The sequence below is a fragment of the Sander lucioperca genome, chromosome 15 (genome assembly GCF_008315115.2).
Source record: "Sander lucioperca isolate FBNREF2018 chromosome 15, SLUC_FBN_1.2, whole genome shotgun sequence".
NCBI classification, from domain to species: Eukaryota; Metazoa; Chordata; class Actinopteri; order Perciformes; family Percidae; genus Sander; species Sander lucioperca.
Genome location: NC_050187.1, coordinates 20,983,987 through 21,001,677, shown reverse-complemented (window position 1 = coordinate 21,001,677; position 17,691 = coordinate 20,983,987). Strand labels below are relative to the sequence as shown.

The window sequence follows — 17,691 nt, the reverse complement described above, 5'->3', positions numbered from 1 at the left end:
ACGTCATCACATACCCTTCACCATACCTAGAGATTGTCATGGGGTACTTTCCATAAAATCATCTCTCAATGCAAATCAAACCAGCTATTAGGCTAACCGACATAAAAACATGCCAATTTCTAGGTATGGTGAAGGGTATGTGATGATGTGGGGCTATTTTAATTCCAAAGGCCAAAGGAACTTTACCAGGATGCATAGTATCCTGGATCCATGAAATAACTGGCCTTTAAAAATAAAAATCTGCCTTGCTCTATGGGAATTTAACATAGGGGTGTACTTACTTATGCTCCCTGTATTTTAAGGAAGAACATTTATTTATTTACGATACGTTATTCATTCACAAAGAAAATTGGTGTCCTTAAAGGTTGGATTTTTCCTCATTCTTTTAATTAAGGCATTAAGTTCAATTTCCAAAAGATGATTTTTTATTCCTCTTTTTAGTCAAATTTAGCATGGGTGTACTCATTTATGCTACATACTGTATATATATTTGTTTTGTCATAGTTGCTGTGTGTGTTTGATCTTACCATGTTTACTCTCCATGGATGTAGGGGCAGCAGTTGGACAAGGACACAGACCTGAACACTTCAGGGTAAGATCCTTCCCCGTAAGACACGCCTGCTGTTCCAGCTTGCACTGAAACACAAACACACACGCATTAACCGTACATGCATTAACACACACACACACACATACACACACACACACACACACACACACACACACACACACACACACACACACACACACACACAGCGGGATTCGACAAGGGGACACAAAGGTGAAGTAAAATGAGTTATTGCTGCAACACAGATCAAATATTCATGAGGTGACCGATTTAATTCAAATCTGAGACTTGCTCCTGAATGCGCTTCTCAACCTCTGCACACAAAGGTTGGGAATAGTGATCCAAAAGACAAAGCATAAATCAATAAACACATGGGAATCTGTCACCACAAGCCACCAATTGGTCCTTCTGAGGCTATATATCTTGTCTCTTTGTCTCGTTTTTTTCTCCCGAGAGTCCCCCCACACTGCTCAGCTCTGAATGTGCAAGGTGTATGTCACTCTTTACCCCACAATGCTTAGTGCATTATGTTAGCATGTGTATAACACAGAGTCAAAGCTGTAAATAAATGTACCAGCACCTGACAGATGCACATGTTGGTATACTGTATAGTATTTCAGTGTAAATAGCTTACATGTGTCTGTTAGTGTAGGCTACACTGGTAAGGTGTCAAGACTATTTTAGCAATTCTTATGAACACAACATATGTTATTATAAAGCATACACAACATATGTGATGCTGCACGCATACATTATTTTCACTTCTTTATTGAGGGGGATGCTGTACAGTTCCACTGCCAATGATTCCCATCCTCCACCTACACACGTCATTAATTCTTGTCTTTTCTTTTCAGAGAAATACACATGTTCATTACACTGATTAAGCCAGGGAAAGCATCATTATCTGTATGTTTAAACTTAAAGGTGCTGTAGGTAAGATTGCGAAGATCCAGGACTTAGCCAAAAAATGTGAACATCGACAACTTCTCAGTCCCTCCCCCCTTTTTGCTAAAGCCCAAAGCGGTCTCTTAAGCCCCTCCCCCCACAAGGGAGAATGAATGTGTGTGCATGAGCAGTGACTGACCCGCAGTTAGACACCCCCCCCCCCCTGGCCCTGATTGGAGGTTCTGAACAGGGAGCTGTGGATTTTTGCAAATCGCACTACAGGCTCTAGGTAGTACCAGAGGAGCTGGATTTTTTTTTTTTTATGTATTTCTACTTGAACATAGGGTCAGTTTCAGCAAATATGACAGAAAGTTAGTTTTATAAGTCTTACCTACTGCACCTTTAAGCCTGCATTGATTGTTTTTTGGCCAATTGGGGGCAGCAGAAACAAGCTTTGAACATAATATTGACATCAGGGTTCAACGTTAAGGTGTGCCAATTCTACTTGCCCAAAGTCAATTTTTACTTTTTTTTATAATGACAAAGCCCTTTTAGCTACCATGCAAGCAAGATGCTGCTTGCTTTTATCATGATACTCTAGCACTTGCCCGAACCTGGCGTTTTACTTGCCCTAGGCCATCAGGCAACCATTATTGTTGAACCCTAGACATATTAACACCTTATGAAGGTTATGGCAAACGTGTTAGCAAACAGTTGTACATCCTGAAGATAATGAAAGCATTCATTCAGAGTTGTGTTTCTAGCCTCCTGGCAACTGTAAGATCACTATTGACTCTCCTTTTAGCTCTGCTTTACTCCCCACCAGCTCCTTAGGGAAATATGCTCCACAAAATCATACAATTATATGATTGTATCATTGAGCCATGAAACCATTGAAGGTTGATAAACAGATAATATTGAAATATAGCCAAGCCCTATGGGTATGTATTTGCTTCAGTGTACCTTTGAGGCATAGTTGTGTCCGTCTGATCCACACACAGGCCCAGTGGAGGAGATGGGACAGGGCTGACAGTTTCCATCAGGAGACCTGAGAGCAGGCTGCTTCAGTCTGCAGGACAGAGGACATGCAAACATTTCAGCCTCACTAATGTCCAGCTGAGACAACAACTGCTGTGGTAATTCTGCGTACAGACACAGCAGCACCAATCTAAACATGAAGCAAACTGCCATGTTGTCTGGATGTATAAGCTTATCGTTAAACAGCAGGCAGTCGTACGGCACTGGTGCACAAACAAGTTTTGTTATTACCATATCCCCCAGACCAGCACAATTCAGAGACTGTAAACTTGCTTGTGTTGACCTTATGTTGCATTACCAGAGAAGATATTTGACTATGTATGTGTTTTGGGAGTTAGTCAGTTCTTGCCCAGGGGCTAAACACACTCACCTGTGTTCAAGTTTCTTGCGGTTGACGCATACAGCTCTCTGGTAGCCCTGGGCAATACACACCTTGTGTCGGCTGCACTTAACCTTTTGACAGGGGTCCTTGGTGGTGTCTACATCTGGGAAAAAATAGAAAATGAGATGTATACTGTGTTATCGTCACTGCTTCACTTTTTTACTTTTTGCTGTATCTTTCTCTGTCCATCATTGTACTATTCACTGCCAGTCTCAAATCCGAAATCTCCCCCCCCCCTTGTTCAGCATAACCTGAGTCAGTCTAAATTATTAGAGCGGTGGAGAACTGTTGGTCTTGCACTGTAACAAATATGCATGTTGAGGCATTTTGTGCTTTATCGATAGTAGAAAACAAATCATATTTCTGAATACAAAAATGAAAAGACCTCACAGGATGAAGATTACCTAGTTTCCAATGCAGCTGGGCTTGTTTTGAGGTTTTGTAAAGTCATCACTAGTCTCAAAAAAATCTTTTTACTCAATAAAAAAGTTGATTTGTACTGGAGAAAAGTACAATTGCAACACCGTGACCTCACTCTCAGATTTCGTCTTCTTCTTTACTTATTTAAGTACGATTTAAATATTACACTTCAGGTGATCTGTTAAGATGAATACTTCTCGCAATAAAGCCTGCGTGCCTAGTTCAATCTGCCCCATCCATCCATTACACTCTCTGCTAGCAGCTAATGCTGGAGAGTGTGTCAGCACCCCACACACACTCATATGTCACAGCTGTCTGTTCCTAGCAGGCCTCCTGGAGCCCGACCTGGATGTCACACTCTATTCTCTTCACATCCCTTGGCCTTTATTCACCGACACTGTCCATCAGTACAGTACACCGAAATACAGATCATTCACAGACTGATATTGCAGGTTTCATCTACACGACGGAGATGCTTGTATCCATCCCCTGCCTTTTATGGGACTATTATAATTTCTGAATACATTAATGCTGCCAACATCACAGGATTACTGAAGCAAACTGACAGATATCTGATTTGAGAAGCAAATCCAAAACAATACACCCCGTCATGGCTGAGCTGGTTGTATAACTGACGGACTCACTGACTGACTGAGACACAGTGAGGCTTGGAGGCATTACTGCCCAGATGCAGACTCCTCATCCATCTAGACGGTCAACAGTGGAGTCTATCCTCTGGTCGCCCTGTATCTCGGTCGGCGTTGATTGTGTAGAGTATCTCCGTACAGTATCACACACATCTCCCAGATTTTCTCTCTGGCTGTCTCTGCCTTTCTTGCTCTTTTTCAACTCTCTCCTCTTTTGTCACTGCCTGCCTTTTTGTTTTTTTTCCTTGCAGGTTTGATGTCCCCATATGTCTAATTCACACCAGTGCATCAGCAGAATCAGGGTGCAGCATCCAATTAAACCCTTAGGATACCTCCTGACACAAAGAAGGACAAGGAGATTAAGACACTAATGTGGATACAGCGGGTAAGGGGCAAGTACGCAAACCAATGTATTTTGAAATCCATACAATGAAGATTTAACCAACACTTAAGCTAAAGAAATGAAAGAAATAAAGAAGCAGTGTACAAACAGAGAGCAGATAATCCTGCCTTCTAATAGCAAAACATTTGTAAATAAATCTTGTCGGCTACAATGCTGGCACAGCGTTGTGTTGTGAGTACAGAAGCATAAGGTGGCTGCCTGAGCCTCATGTTAACTTAACAGGCTTCCACGGATTAAAGCAGTGCCTGCTATGATGACGTTTCCATAGCAACAGGCTCTCCGTGGTTCGGGAATCATTTCTGGGTTGACTGTGATTTGCTCCTCAATCTGGTATTGCTGAGAACTCTCTCCTTCTCCGTTTCTGAAACCCCCCGTTGTGCAATCATATCTATCAATATTCCTGTCTTCCTTCTTTTCACATTCCTTTGTCTTCTCAAATCACACATCTTCACTGTGTATTATTTTCCTCATCACATCCATGCTTTCTCTATTCAACCCCGTAAGCACAACCTACTTCCATTTTTACTTTTTTGAAAGTCTCTCCTATGGTATTAAACTAATGCCTGCAGCAGTAAATCTCTCCTAATTAGGCTCCCTGTGCTTCAGTCTAATCCAATACAGATTTGCATGAGGTTTATCCCTGCGGATTGAGGATAACGAAAGCAGAGCTCAGACCACATCCTCATCATCAACCCTCTTATCTACTATTTACGCACTCAGTCTCTAATATCATCAGTTCTATCTTGTCTTCTAGGTAGCCAGACACGGCCAGTTAATGAAAAAAATACAGGCTTGACTTCCTACAGTGACAAAAAATATAACCAGCAAACCTAGAGGAGAATAAAGGTCAAAACCTGCATTAATTGATTTTTTTGGCTATTTGCTGGCAGTGCAACAAGCTGAAAACACAACCACATATTGTCCCCTGTGATGGCAAAAGTTACTCATTTACAGATCTACGGTAGCAGACATTTATTTGCAGTCGTGTTTCTATCCACTGGATGAATGTAAGTCCAGTATTCATTCTACTTTTAGCTCTGTTTTGGTCTCCACTAACTCCTGAGAAAAATACCTGGCTGCTAATTGCTCCACTATTTTCACCAGCTCATTGCTACCGTCTACTTTCTGCTGAGTAGGTAACATTAGCATACAGTGGATTTACATAAAACAGCTGCCTACTGTTGCTGGAAACCAGGGTGGTGAGAGCAGTGAGTCTAAACTGAAACCGTAAAGTTGCAGTAAAACCAAAACAATGCTAAAGGCACTGATTCATTGTTAAAGGAATGGTTCCACATGTTGGAAAATTCACTTTCTTGAAGAGTGTTCGATGAGTAAATCAATACCACTAAATATGAAGTTTGAGACAGCAGGCGACTTGGCAACTTGTTGCTTTTACATGTCAGTTTTTGTACAAATTAAACAATATAAGATACAACGTGTTAATTAGTAAAATTTAGAAATGCTGGTAGGATTTTGTAAACAGAGCCAGGCTTGCTGTTCCCCTCTGGTTGGTAATGCAGCTATTCACCAGGTGGCTTTAGCTTTATATTTAGTGACATATGAGTGGTACTGATATTCTCAACAAACTCTTGGCAAGAAAGCAAAAAAGTGTATTTCCCAAAATGTCAAACTATTCATTAATATTCAAATGTTTATTAGTGCACCTCCTGAAAACAACAACAAAAAAAATAATAGAATAGGGAAATAACTCAAATTCAAGCTAAAATTAGATATAACGTGTAGGATTTATTTTGGAGTGTAATTAGAGGATGTTGAATAAAGGAGCTTCAGTAGCAAGAAGATGATGTGCAGCATGTCTTAAAAAGATTAGTTTTAAATACATGGAGGGAGGGCTTGACACCCTCTAGAGTTGGAGTAACATGCTGATCCCTTCACAGCTTGTTTATGGGGCTTTGAATTTGATAGAAGCAGCCCCAGCTGACCCAAAGAGGGACAGCAGGGTGGGGTGACACTGGACAAATTTGTGAAGTGTGAAGGTGAGAAGGGCAGCACTAGGCCCTGGAGGATTGTAGCTGTTTTTGTGGAGTAAAAACAGCACTGGAGAGGTCTTACAGAGGTCTTTCGAGGATTTTTGATGATTTGCTTGATGGTCTTAATGTTGAGTTTTGAGCTGGTTTTCCAGCTAAAGGCTTCAACAAGACATTTGCAATTTACCAGATGTGTGTCTGTGTGTGAGCTCCAAGCAACAGTATATATCAATAGCCTCAAGAGGTATTAAACTCTAGACCTTGTGTAGTGTGGGGTATTTTCATAACCCCTTAGTGTCTGCCATTGATCTGAAACCATTGATTTGTCCATTCACCATTCACCTGGCCTCTCTGGCTGAGATGGGCTTGTGGAAATCCAAGGTACACTTGAAAGTGTATGTATAAAAAGTAGGGATGTCCAGATCCGATCACGTGATTGGAAATCAGGCCCGATCACGTGGTTTCAGACTCGATCGGAATCGGACGTTACCTCCCGATCAGGACTTGGATATATATGTATATATATTCTCATTATTTTTTAACACATCTATAGTTATGCGGTGGCACAGAGTTAGACCCTTTTGACTCCACACAGAAACAGCAACGCGTGCAGCATGACATCACTTTGTTGCAGAGACGCTATTGGTTAAATGCCGGCAAAGTAGAACACGGAAGCAGCTTGAAGCGGAAAGCACGAGTATGTCTGTGGTCTGGAGGTATTATAAAGTTGAATTATTATAGAAGTATCGGATCGGAACTCGGTATCGGTAGATACTCAAAATCAAATGACTCGGACTCGGACTCAAGGGCAAAAAAACCTGATCGGGACATCCCTAATAAAAAGATCTGGGTCTTCTGTGGGTGTTGTACACAAACACTTGAGTGTAGGTGTGTTTGTGCATACGTGTGCATATACGCTTGCTTGTTCTTACAAGTCCAAATAACAACCGCTCTCCTCTCATTGTTTTAAGAGCGAGGTGATTCATTTCGTTGATGGATTGATGAATTGACTGTAGAACTTGACAGTAAATCACCCTGACCTCTCCCTCACTCTGCACAGAGCAAGCTGAAGTGGAGTCAGCCACTGTGGTGCCTAAATGCAAATTTCCACCTCGGTCTGCTGTTGGCATTGACTGTGTGTTTCTGTGTGTTAGGAGTGTTGACAGTTCAAAAGCCCTGTCCTCCTCTGCACGGCAGAGTAGCAGTCTGGGCTGCCTGCCTGAAAATTGAGGCCGGCAGGCTCATCTGAGCTCGGGAGTGAAGACATCGCGCTGATTTAGTGATGTCTCAGAGGGACAAATCTCCCCCTTTTTGCTCCTTCGCTTCATTAGGCCACTCATAAAGGAAGGCAGATGAATGGAGGGAGATGGCACACTCATGTCAGCGAGAGCAAGGGAAATAGATAGATGAAGGGTTTTATACTGTGTGAAATCAAAGTTCATGTTCATCTGAAAACCTAAGGCAAGCATATAAAGCTTTGCTGAAGTGTCATAAAAGCTGAGCACACAGAGTTGAACACTTAGATTATAGCTATGCCACTTTGTGAAGTTTATCTGTCGGCTTGGTTGACAAAGGTTGGGGTATTATTTCCATTCTGTTGCCATACGAACACATCAATATTGGACTATTCTATACAAACCAGGATTACATTCAAAAACCACATTTATCATCATGTGTCGTAACTTCTGAAATATTTACGCATGGCAACGATGGTATCATCAAAGTTAAGGAAATATTGTAATTATGGCAAATGGCCGCACTGAATGCTGGCACTGGACAGTCACAAGATGCAGAATTGTCCAATATGAAATTGGTAGGACACTGGGCGGATTATTTAAAAGAACAATTCATGTTAATTAAGTGTGTCAGATAAAAAAAAACTTCACACTGAACGAAAGCTCTTGAAAGACTTAAATTTAAAAATAAAAATGAAGCCCTTCAGATCAACATGTGACACATAACAGCATTACACGGCTCATTACAGTTTTAGTGTATCATGTTTTTGTTGCAGGCTTATGACCTACTCTTTGTCTTCTTCTTGGTGAACAAACAGCTTCCTCTTGACAGATGACCAGAGCACAAAGACATCCTTTCACTTTTCCCTTGTTCATTTTCACCCTATCATACTCCCCTACACTAGTCAACTTGCTTCCTCCCCCCAGTCCTCATCACCAAACTGCCTTAGAGTTGGCAGGAATAATGTTGATGTCAGTCACTTTACACTAAATCAAGGCATATTAGCCCCCACCTCTGTCTCACTCATTGGAAACCATAATTAGGCCTTAATTAAACCTTTGGAAATTGCGCTAATGGACTCTGCCATTCAGCCAACTTCGTTTGAGCTGCAAATCAAGCGACAATGGTCGAGGACACGACTCTGTCATGACTTCATCTTGCAGCGGCTCAATTAAGGTTGGAGTCTCAGCAGGAGTTGTGGAATAGACCTCAGACAGCACATTGGATCCACTCAAGCAGATAAAACAGAGCGCTAACATCTTTCAACCTTTTTTCGCCGAGGAACACACTACAAATGTGGACAGCAGCTGACCCAGAATACAAACACAGAGCATACGTAGCGCTGTCTAACACGATGAACCGCTGACAGTCTGGGAAGCATCACAGTTCAAACACAGGCCACATATTCTGCTTCCATGCTACAGTACAGTGCAGGCTAATGAGCTAATGCAGCTTCAATAAATCATGTGGCTTTGCTTTCACTGCATCAGCATGCTTCCAAGGCAGTTATACCATTTTTTTTTCTTTTGGCCAATATGTATGTTTGTGCCTGAACCCTATGCACATGATGAGACCTTTTGTGAGCACAGAAAAAGATTTTTTATTCACATAAATTGCCAGATTGGATTTAATATGGTTTTATTTTGATGGACTGACATATGTTGATGTACTTTGGGTTTTGGCTGTTAAGCTTTGTGTTATCTTTGAGATCCCTTAAATTATTTTACACACAATAACAGAATAGACATTTATGCATTAACAGCAGCAAATGTTCTCTTGAATGAAATGAGTGTTAGTGTGCCAATCCCTGTGTTACAGATTGAGCATCAAGAGTGTTGCATTATGGGTTGTGTGTAGCCTTAATGTTGCTAGGCTAGATGCTTTCTTAATGTCTGTTTAAAGGCCGTTTTATGGTTCTGCGCAGGCTCCACGCAGAGCTTTCACCATAGCCTATGTAAGTGGCCTGATGTTTATACTTGTGCGCTGGTGTGTCAAGCATCAAGCCGGCATGTGTGTGTGTGTGTGGGGAGTGTGTTAAAGCGAGGGAGAAGTGAGAGAGTGACAGCGATTAGCTTCGGAGCGTGTGCCGACTCTAGAGTCATAGTGAGAGAAACAAAGTGTATCCTCTGTGTTTACTGACCAAGGTGGGAAATCTTTAGCAGGAAAAGTTAACCCTCTCCTTGATTTCATGTTGTTTATGGAGAAGGAGAACCAGGAAATGAGTCAGGGGAAATGCATCGCTGCGACGTGCGTTGCTGCGTGTAGTGACATTTTTTGAGAGGTGCACGTCAGGCTACGGCGTAGGGTCCGGTGTAGACACAGAGGGGTCTGGGGGGTACGCCGTCGATTCTACGCAGAAGCATAAAAAGGCCTTAACATGTTTTGCTGCCACAGAAGAAATGCATTCCTGATGAGTCAAAAGCGTCTTTACTGCAAACCGACTGGGCTTGGAGTCAGCTGTCAAGCAGCCAAGATATAATGGAATTTCATGATGGCCAGCTCAAAAAGAGAGTCTGACAACTGCCCGACAGGAGAGTGTGTGAGTCAATGAAGAAGCAACTGCACTTGAAACATACTCCAACAAGCTGAAATACTGTGGATTTACATTATATGCTTTAATGGAAGTATTCCATCTTTCACTTTCACGAGAGAAAAAGCATCAAGGGGAAAGGCTATTTTATGTTTAGACTAATAGTGTCTCAGAGAAACCTTCTCAACAGGAAAACATATTTATTCTGTCTCACACTACAAATATGGCATACATGTTGTATAGAGAAATTATTATTAAGCAGAAGGAAAATAATTTGAACAAACAAAACTCTATTTTGGGCTCAATAATTGTATTTGGATGTTCATTACGGTTAGTAAAACTAGATTAGGAACTAAAACTACATTTCATTAGGTACAGAATAGTTTTTTGTTTGCTCAAATTAAACTATATATTTATGTGCTTGGTCAAAATGTGTCATTGCACACTCAGGATTAAGCCACAAATATAATAATTAGCCTATATTAAATTATCAAAAAACAAAACAAAACAAAACACTTTGATGTTAAATGGCATTCAGGGACTTTACTAACCACACAGCAAGAAAGCGATGAGATGGTGGAACACTTACTGTCAACAGAACCTTGATTTTCATCCCAGGTACGGACATAATCATCCTGCAGAAACATGAAGAAAACAATCATTTATTAGCAGCTGCAGAGAACAAGGAGCCACATAATTCACACTGCAGGCCTGAGTGCACAGTGTTGTTGATAGCATAACACATCAACACTTTGTCATCTTCATAGAGGAGAAGTACATTATCATTGCACAGTGATTATAATGTGTGCATTAGTCTTGCAGCATAATAATTAGCCAAGAGACATATGGGTATGTACTGTGGATATACAGTACATCTGTATGGAAATGAGCCCGACAGATCTGCACCATATGAGCCATATGTCTCACATATAGGCGATGCCTATATGTGAGACATATGGCTCTTTTAAGTGCTCTGCCTTCCCCTCCCAACTTAATTTGAACATTAATCTTTCTAATTAAAATGGGCAAGTTGGAGGAGATTTGAAAAAAAAAGAGAGAAGATGGATGGAGAAGAGATGAAGACGCACAAAAAGACAAGGAAATGAGTCATGAATGAAAAAGACATAGTAACAAAGTTAGCAGTGAAGAAGAACTGTAAAGAACTGACCTCTACCTCCTGTTGAAATGACAGCAAAAGGAGAGAAAAGAACCAATATTAGTGTAGAAAAGTGTAATTTCAGATTTAGGTACTAAGCTGCATTCAATGAAACGAGGAAGACTTGTTAGGTTCCTTTAAAGCCCCTTTTATAACATGTAACATCCACAACTAAATTAACAAGAATCAAAGTTGAAAAGACATCCTTTTAAGATTTTTTTTTATCAGATTTGATTGACAGTGGCCCAGTACTCTGATTGGTGCAAAACCAGTAAGAAAAGCAAGGGGAAAATAACAGAAATACACAAAATCTCTTTAGTGAAATAACCAAAACTGTATCAAAATAGCATGATGTTGCTCATAGTAAGATGATTAAGAAAATATGTTATCAGGGCCTTTAATATTAAATAAATGATATACACTTTTAGACAAATTTCTTCTTGCTGAAACTGGAAGCATATCTCAATAAACCCCGAAAATTCATAACAGGGTCAGAGCATTAGACACATTTATGATTGTGTGTATCCTTAAATATAAGGGAATTCCACACGAGAGATGTAAAGCTTTTTTTGAGCATATGTCTGAAATAATAAACATGAGTCATTTACAATCGACCACCCTCCTCCTCCTTAGAGATGACTTACTCATCACCGTAAACATTTACTGTACTGGAAGCGTGTGCCAAACAGCTCCCCAGAAGGCGATAAATCCTAACACAACACGGGAAATAAGCAGCCCTCATGAAAGCTGGGACCTTCTTCTTTGACCCTCACAGTTTCATTTCACAGAGGTAAATATTTCCATCACTGGCACTCCACTTGAGACTTGAAATCTACCAAACTGCGCTGCTGTTGCTCTGCTCATCCTCGACTTTCTGCAGCGCCAAGCTCATTTCCCCTGCTCAATGACAGAAAAAGCATTTCCAGTAAACTGGCTGGTGTGTGGATTTCAAATCAACACTCTTGAGCTTCATGAATGATTGCCGGTTATGTAGTTTAACCTTGTTGGGCCTGATGGAGTCACGCATTAGCAGGGTAAGACCGCAAAGAGTCTACGACCTGGCCAATAATCTGACGCCTCCCATGTCTCCTTTATTGATGCTTCAGCTCCTGCATTATTTAGCAGCCTTTCTTTATTTGTGTTTCTGCCAGGACCGATGAGGGAAGTGTCCTGCTGCGCTGACAGGACTGGTAATCAATGACTTCATAAAAGAGAGACTGCAGAAAATGTATTCGGGGAAAATATATTGTATTAGTGTACAATGAAAGTGAGCATGAGATGCAGAGCACGCTGACAAGTTTGACACACAGCAAAGAAGTTATATCACTCGAAAATATGACTAACAGAGCAGAATTCTGATGAAATGACTGCATTTTTTTCTGAAGTGATTAGAGGAAGCAAGCTGAGGTCTGAAAACACTATCCAGGAGTTTTGTGATCTACCTGATAACATCAGAAAGATCTCCTCTTGCTAAACGGAGCGGGGAAGCTTAGCCTCCGCGTCAAACACGGCCGACTGCTGCCGAGCTCCACAATAGTGATTGACAGATCACAATCCCTCATATCTGTAGGATGTGGATCACGACCCCATGAGCCTGTCCACTGTAAGATTGGGCTCAGCTCATGTGGAACTGCACAGTGTCACTAAAAAAAGCGAAAAGATCTCTTAAAAGAAAGTGACAGATACCGTGCTTGTTGGGTGGCTTGAAAAAGAAGAACAAACAGGAAACTGGTTGAAACTGGTGTGTGTCTATCTGACAGATTGTGTGTGTGACTGACAGGTGTTTCTAGGTAAATGTCAGCTGTGAGATGCACTCTGTGTTCACTGGGGTTACCCTGAGGGGTTTTGGTCGTGTTGACAGTGCATCACTGCCTCATCAGTGAAAAAACAGACACATTAATAACACTCTCATGTGGAGATCTGTCTGCCAGATGGAGGTTTATACTTGACCGTTTCTCACAATTATCGTTAATATGTGCCTTTAGTGGAATCATCAAACCAAAAGTACAGAGCTACAATGCACGCATCGCCCTCTGTGTCAAAAAAGCACTAGGGTTCATGAAATTAACCCATTACCCAATTTCAGCCCACACAGATCGCAATCTACAGTTTTCGTGTATGGCAGAGTCTCCGTGGCCAAAACCTTTTTAGGGGTGAGGTGAAAAAGCCTCTGCTGCAAAGTAAACACAAGAATCAAGGGAGGTCCCAACCTCACAGTTTTTAAATTGATGCAAAAATATTAGATTTCTGTGTCTGTTTATTGATGAAAACCAAAACAGTGGTTCAAGTTTGATCGAAATAAAGGCAATTGAGTGTGTAGTTTCCTACAGAATAGTCTAGATCGACGACAGTTCATTTGCCGGATAGTTCCGGCCGGCACTGCCGGAAGTTCCGCTGGATGTTCCGCCGGATGTCCCTCACCTTTCACCTTTGGATCGTTCAATAAGGCAGGCCTGCTTGGTTTTTTTGGAAAATGATTGTAAAGATTTACAAAGAATATGTTTACGGCATTTACTCTCTAACTAGGACGATTTGGGACCTATTGGTGTGGATTTGCTACGGACAAAATACACACGGCAATAGACTGGTATGAGCAAATTACATTTAACCACGTATCCAGCTAATTTATATAGTTCACGTTACTGTATTGTGTGAACAGTTAATTTAATATTGTGTGTGGCATTTTCTTTAGCAGGGTGCAAATGTTCCACCAAAACAAGTTCCTTCCCGATACCATTTTACAGATCCTCCGTCTTTGCGACCGGAGATTAGCGCTGTCCAACACGATTGTGATTGGTTTAAAGAAATGCAAACAACCCAGACTGTTTTTTTCTCCTATCCAGGAGTGTATGTGTGGAGGGGCCAGACCTTACTCCACAGCTCTGTGGAGATAGGTCTGGCAATACGGGACTACCTACAGAATAAAATCTCATGTAAAAGTTCACAATTTGTCTGTGGACTTTTTGGCTCTACCGCAAACAACTTCCTCCTTTGCTCCCAACAGATAAGAGTCATAGACATAAACTGTTTGGTCTTTTTGCATTTCCTAACACTTAGGTGTTCAGCTAATGAAGAACATGTGCAGGCTAGCGAGGGTTGCCTGCTTTGCGAAATGAGAGTGAGTGCTGAAAGGTCCTCCTTACTTTAATCTCCCTCCAGACTTCATCGAGGACCGGGCTGCACGCCTACCACTTCCACTGCTGAAGTCCTGTTTTTCATCCTTTCTTCCCAGTCAATTCTGTCGACAGCTAAAAGCAAATGCACAAACCCCTTTAAAGACGATAGTCACTGAGAGATGAGGGCGTAAAGAGGTTGACCATGTACAAAGAGGATTTCTCTCAGAGATGTAAAGCATCAATTGGCTGATCAGCAAGCAGCAAACATCCTAATTTCAGTTTAAAATGGTGAAAAAAGAACTGCAGTAGTTTCTGCATTCAAAAAGTGTAATAAACATAATCTTGTTCTGAAACAGCGCATATTTACATGATAAATGCATGCACTGATGTTTTATTTTACATCAATGCAAATCTTGTGGAAGCATACTACTGAAATAGACTATGTTGGATACTGTTGTAGCAGAAAATATAACCCCAAAATCTGATGAAATAAAGCTGGAAAAAAAATTACATTGCCCCGAGGTTGTCTTCAGCAGCTACACAACACCGTATCACTTCCTCCCACCTAGAGATTCACATAAAGACTTAGTTGCTATTCTCACAACCTCTCTGCTTTGGTTAACAGATCACATGAGACAAGCCTGAGATGAAACAAAACCCCCTCAACAATATTCTCATCCTATATGTTCTCCTCTTATCTTCACGCACACTGGGCTGCAGGGCACGAGAAGCAAGCCTGCTGATTCCTGTATTTCTTGCATGCACACCGTGCTCTGAGCTGATGTTTAGGGATTGTAGAGCAGAGGAAGAACATCAAACGCTGAGAGTCTGGTCTGCCTCCCTTGCAGGACAGAGTCATAAGCGAGGCTTATGTAAGAGAGCTGGGAGGAACTTTTGTTGTTTCAGGTTTCATTGAAAATTGCCCTCTTACTGTCCAAAGTCAAGATGAGAGAAGATCTGAGTGGATGAAAATGTTGATATGCTTGGCTGTCTCGAAGCAATAAGCATGAGGAGCAGCATTAGACTCTACATATGGAATTTTGTGGAAGAATCTTTGATATGTATTTCATTTATTTATTTTATTTGGATCCTGATTTATTTCTGTATTGATTTATCCTCTCTCACCTATTCACTGACTACAATTGTAAACTGCATTTCCCATGCTTGCACTCTATTTGAAGTCATTATAAGCTTTGACATTTGTTAAACATTTGCATTGGTGAAGGTCTAGTGACTGCAAGCAAGGCTTCATTTTTATTACAGTGTTCCTTTTTCTAAATACCCATCAGTTTTAAACTACTCTGTGGCCCTTATGGCAGCAAAGTTTGAGTCTGACCAAAATACAGATTGTGGTCAGATTTGTGTACAAATCATAGACTGTAAAAAATAAGTTCCACTCATAAGATCAGATGTGAAATGCAAGCCAAGAACTTCCAAATGCGGGGTGTGTGCATGATACAATAGATGCACCAGGTTGCACCCAAAAAAGCAATTACAGCCATTTCTTATGCTTGGGTTGGCAGATAGATTTCCATTTATATCATAAAACATACTTTGACAGATGAATAGACATATTTAACTTCTCCTTACTGGTTCATACATGAGTAATCTCTTTCATACAGAAGGTGGGGGACAAAAGATATTAATTTACATCTGCACTGAAGTAAGGTGACACTTAAATACTATAGATATTGTGCATTATACATAATAAAAAAATAAAAAAGTCCCTGCCTCATTCAAGAAAAGCTCCAATGTCACTTTTCACACTCAAGTAGATGAGTGACGTCAGAAATACTGTGACAACAAAGGATGGATGAAAGGTCAAAAACAATAACTGGCTGAAAATTGCACTCCATCACGTAAACAGTGAATTTCTTTTTTTCATTTCACTGGATACATATTCAAAGGCACAGGACAGAAAATTGACTGGTTTTACTGAATTTGACAGTGTTTTGAAATTCAGTTTTTAAACTTGCTTGCATTGTCCTTATTGTTTTGCAATACGCTCAACATGCATACACAACAGACACACACTCACAGTGTGAGTTAGTTACAGCTAAAGAAATCACACTTCGTCCACAAAATCTCTCTGCACTCATGCTGGCCCTGTACTTTCTATCTATAAATAAAATCAGCCCTTGTGCCCGTCAGGGCCCTGTGGGGAATAAGAAAACAGTCAGCAACTCACAGGAGAATCTGGTACAAACAGCGAGAACCTTCACACTTCACTGAAAACACGGAGCTTGACTGAAAAACTGACATGTACAACAATGGAAAATCAATGAAGTTGACTTGGTAGGGGCTTCAAGAAGGATAAGAACCAGCCAGTGATTTGAGATAGGGGAGTCAAAACCAATGTAATTGAATAAGAGTCACAACCGGATCAGCTGCAACAGGACTGAAACCTGGCTAGTGAAGTGGAAAATGCAGACTGGCTGTCATATCTGACGCCTTCCAGGCCTTTCAGACCAAACACCATTTGTGCTGTGCAGTGAAACGCTATTGGAAACGATGGGTTTCAGAGCACAGCGGTGCCGTTGCCGCCTTTGGTCTAAAAGGCCCTTAACAAGTCCAGTCATTTAGCTTACTCATATCTATTATGCTGCAAAATTTCCTTTGAAATATAATCAAAGGATTACTTATTGTTTTTGTCACTTGTGAGCGACAAATTATTTTGAACATCCTAAAAAACATTCAAAATCAAACTTCTTTGATATTTTAAATTTTAAATATGTACAATGACATTGAACACCCCTTCATTGCTATATGTCAAGCTTTTTGTTCTGGCACGGCACATAAGAAGTTTACAATGATAACCAGGGCAGATTTACCATTGAAATTCATGGTGATTAATGAAGCAAAATGGGTCCTTACATTTTAGACAAAGATAGACAAAAGCAGGCTTTTCATTTTTAGATTGTGACCGTTCATTTTGACAGCTGAAACTAACTGTTGCTGCCAGATTTATCAGCTATAGCTAGCTGCTAACGTTAGAGCCATGAGTTGGTCCAGCTGGCTTTTTTATGTTTCAAGCTGACTTGATTTAAAAACAAGAACCATAAAGCTGTCATAAATAGATTTGATGACACAATGTAGTGCTGAAAGAGTGACACAAAAGCTGCGTGCCCCATGCAAAAAATCAGCATGACAGATGATACATGTCGAAGACAAGAATATTATGAAACACCATTCTTCAGGTATTGCAGTGTAGATTCTAGTCCTAGTATAATAAGTATACAAAAAAAGTGAGATTAGACTTTATGCTAACATAATCCTGTTTTAGCTCTTGCACAAGCAAGCCAGAGATTGATGCCTTATTGTT

The 17,691-nt window shown here is 40.8% G+C and overlaps 1 protein-coding gene across 2 annotated transcripts in view; it reads right to left on the bottom strand.

The window, feature by feature from the left end:
* The window catches only part of spock2 (SPARC (osteonectin), cwcv and kazal like domains proteoglycan 2), a 28,354-nt gene that overhangs the window by 4,366 nt on the left and 6,297 nt on the right, over positions 1-17,691 (bottom strand). The window contains exons 2-6 of one of the 2 annotated variants that reach the window (XM_031306291.2): positions 11,266-11,274; positions 10,687-10,732; positions 2,862-2,976; positions 2,417-2,522; positions 528-636 (exon numbers count right to left, since the gene is read on the bottom strand). In XM_031306291.2, the coding sequence (XP_031162151.1) occupies positions 528-636; positions 2,417-2,522; positions 2,862-2,976; positions 10,687-10,732; positions 11,266-11,274 (385 nt within the window). The remainder of the gene's footprint in view (positions 1-527; positions 637-2,416; positions 2,523-2,861; positions 2,977-10,686; positions 10,733-11,265; positions 11,275-17,691) is intronic. The other variant, XM_031306301.2, reaches the window with a different exon arrangement.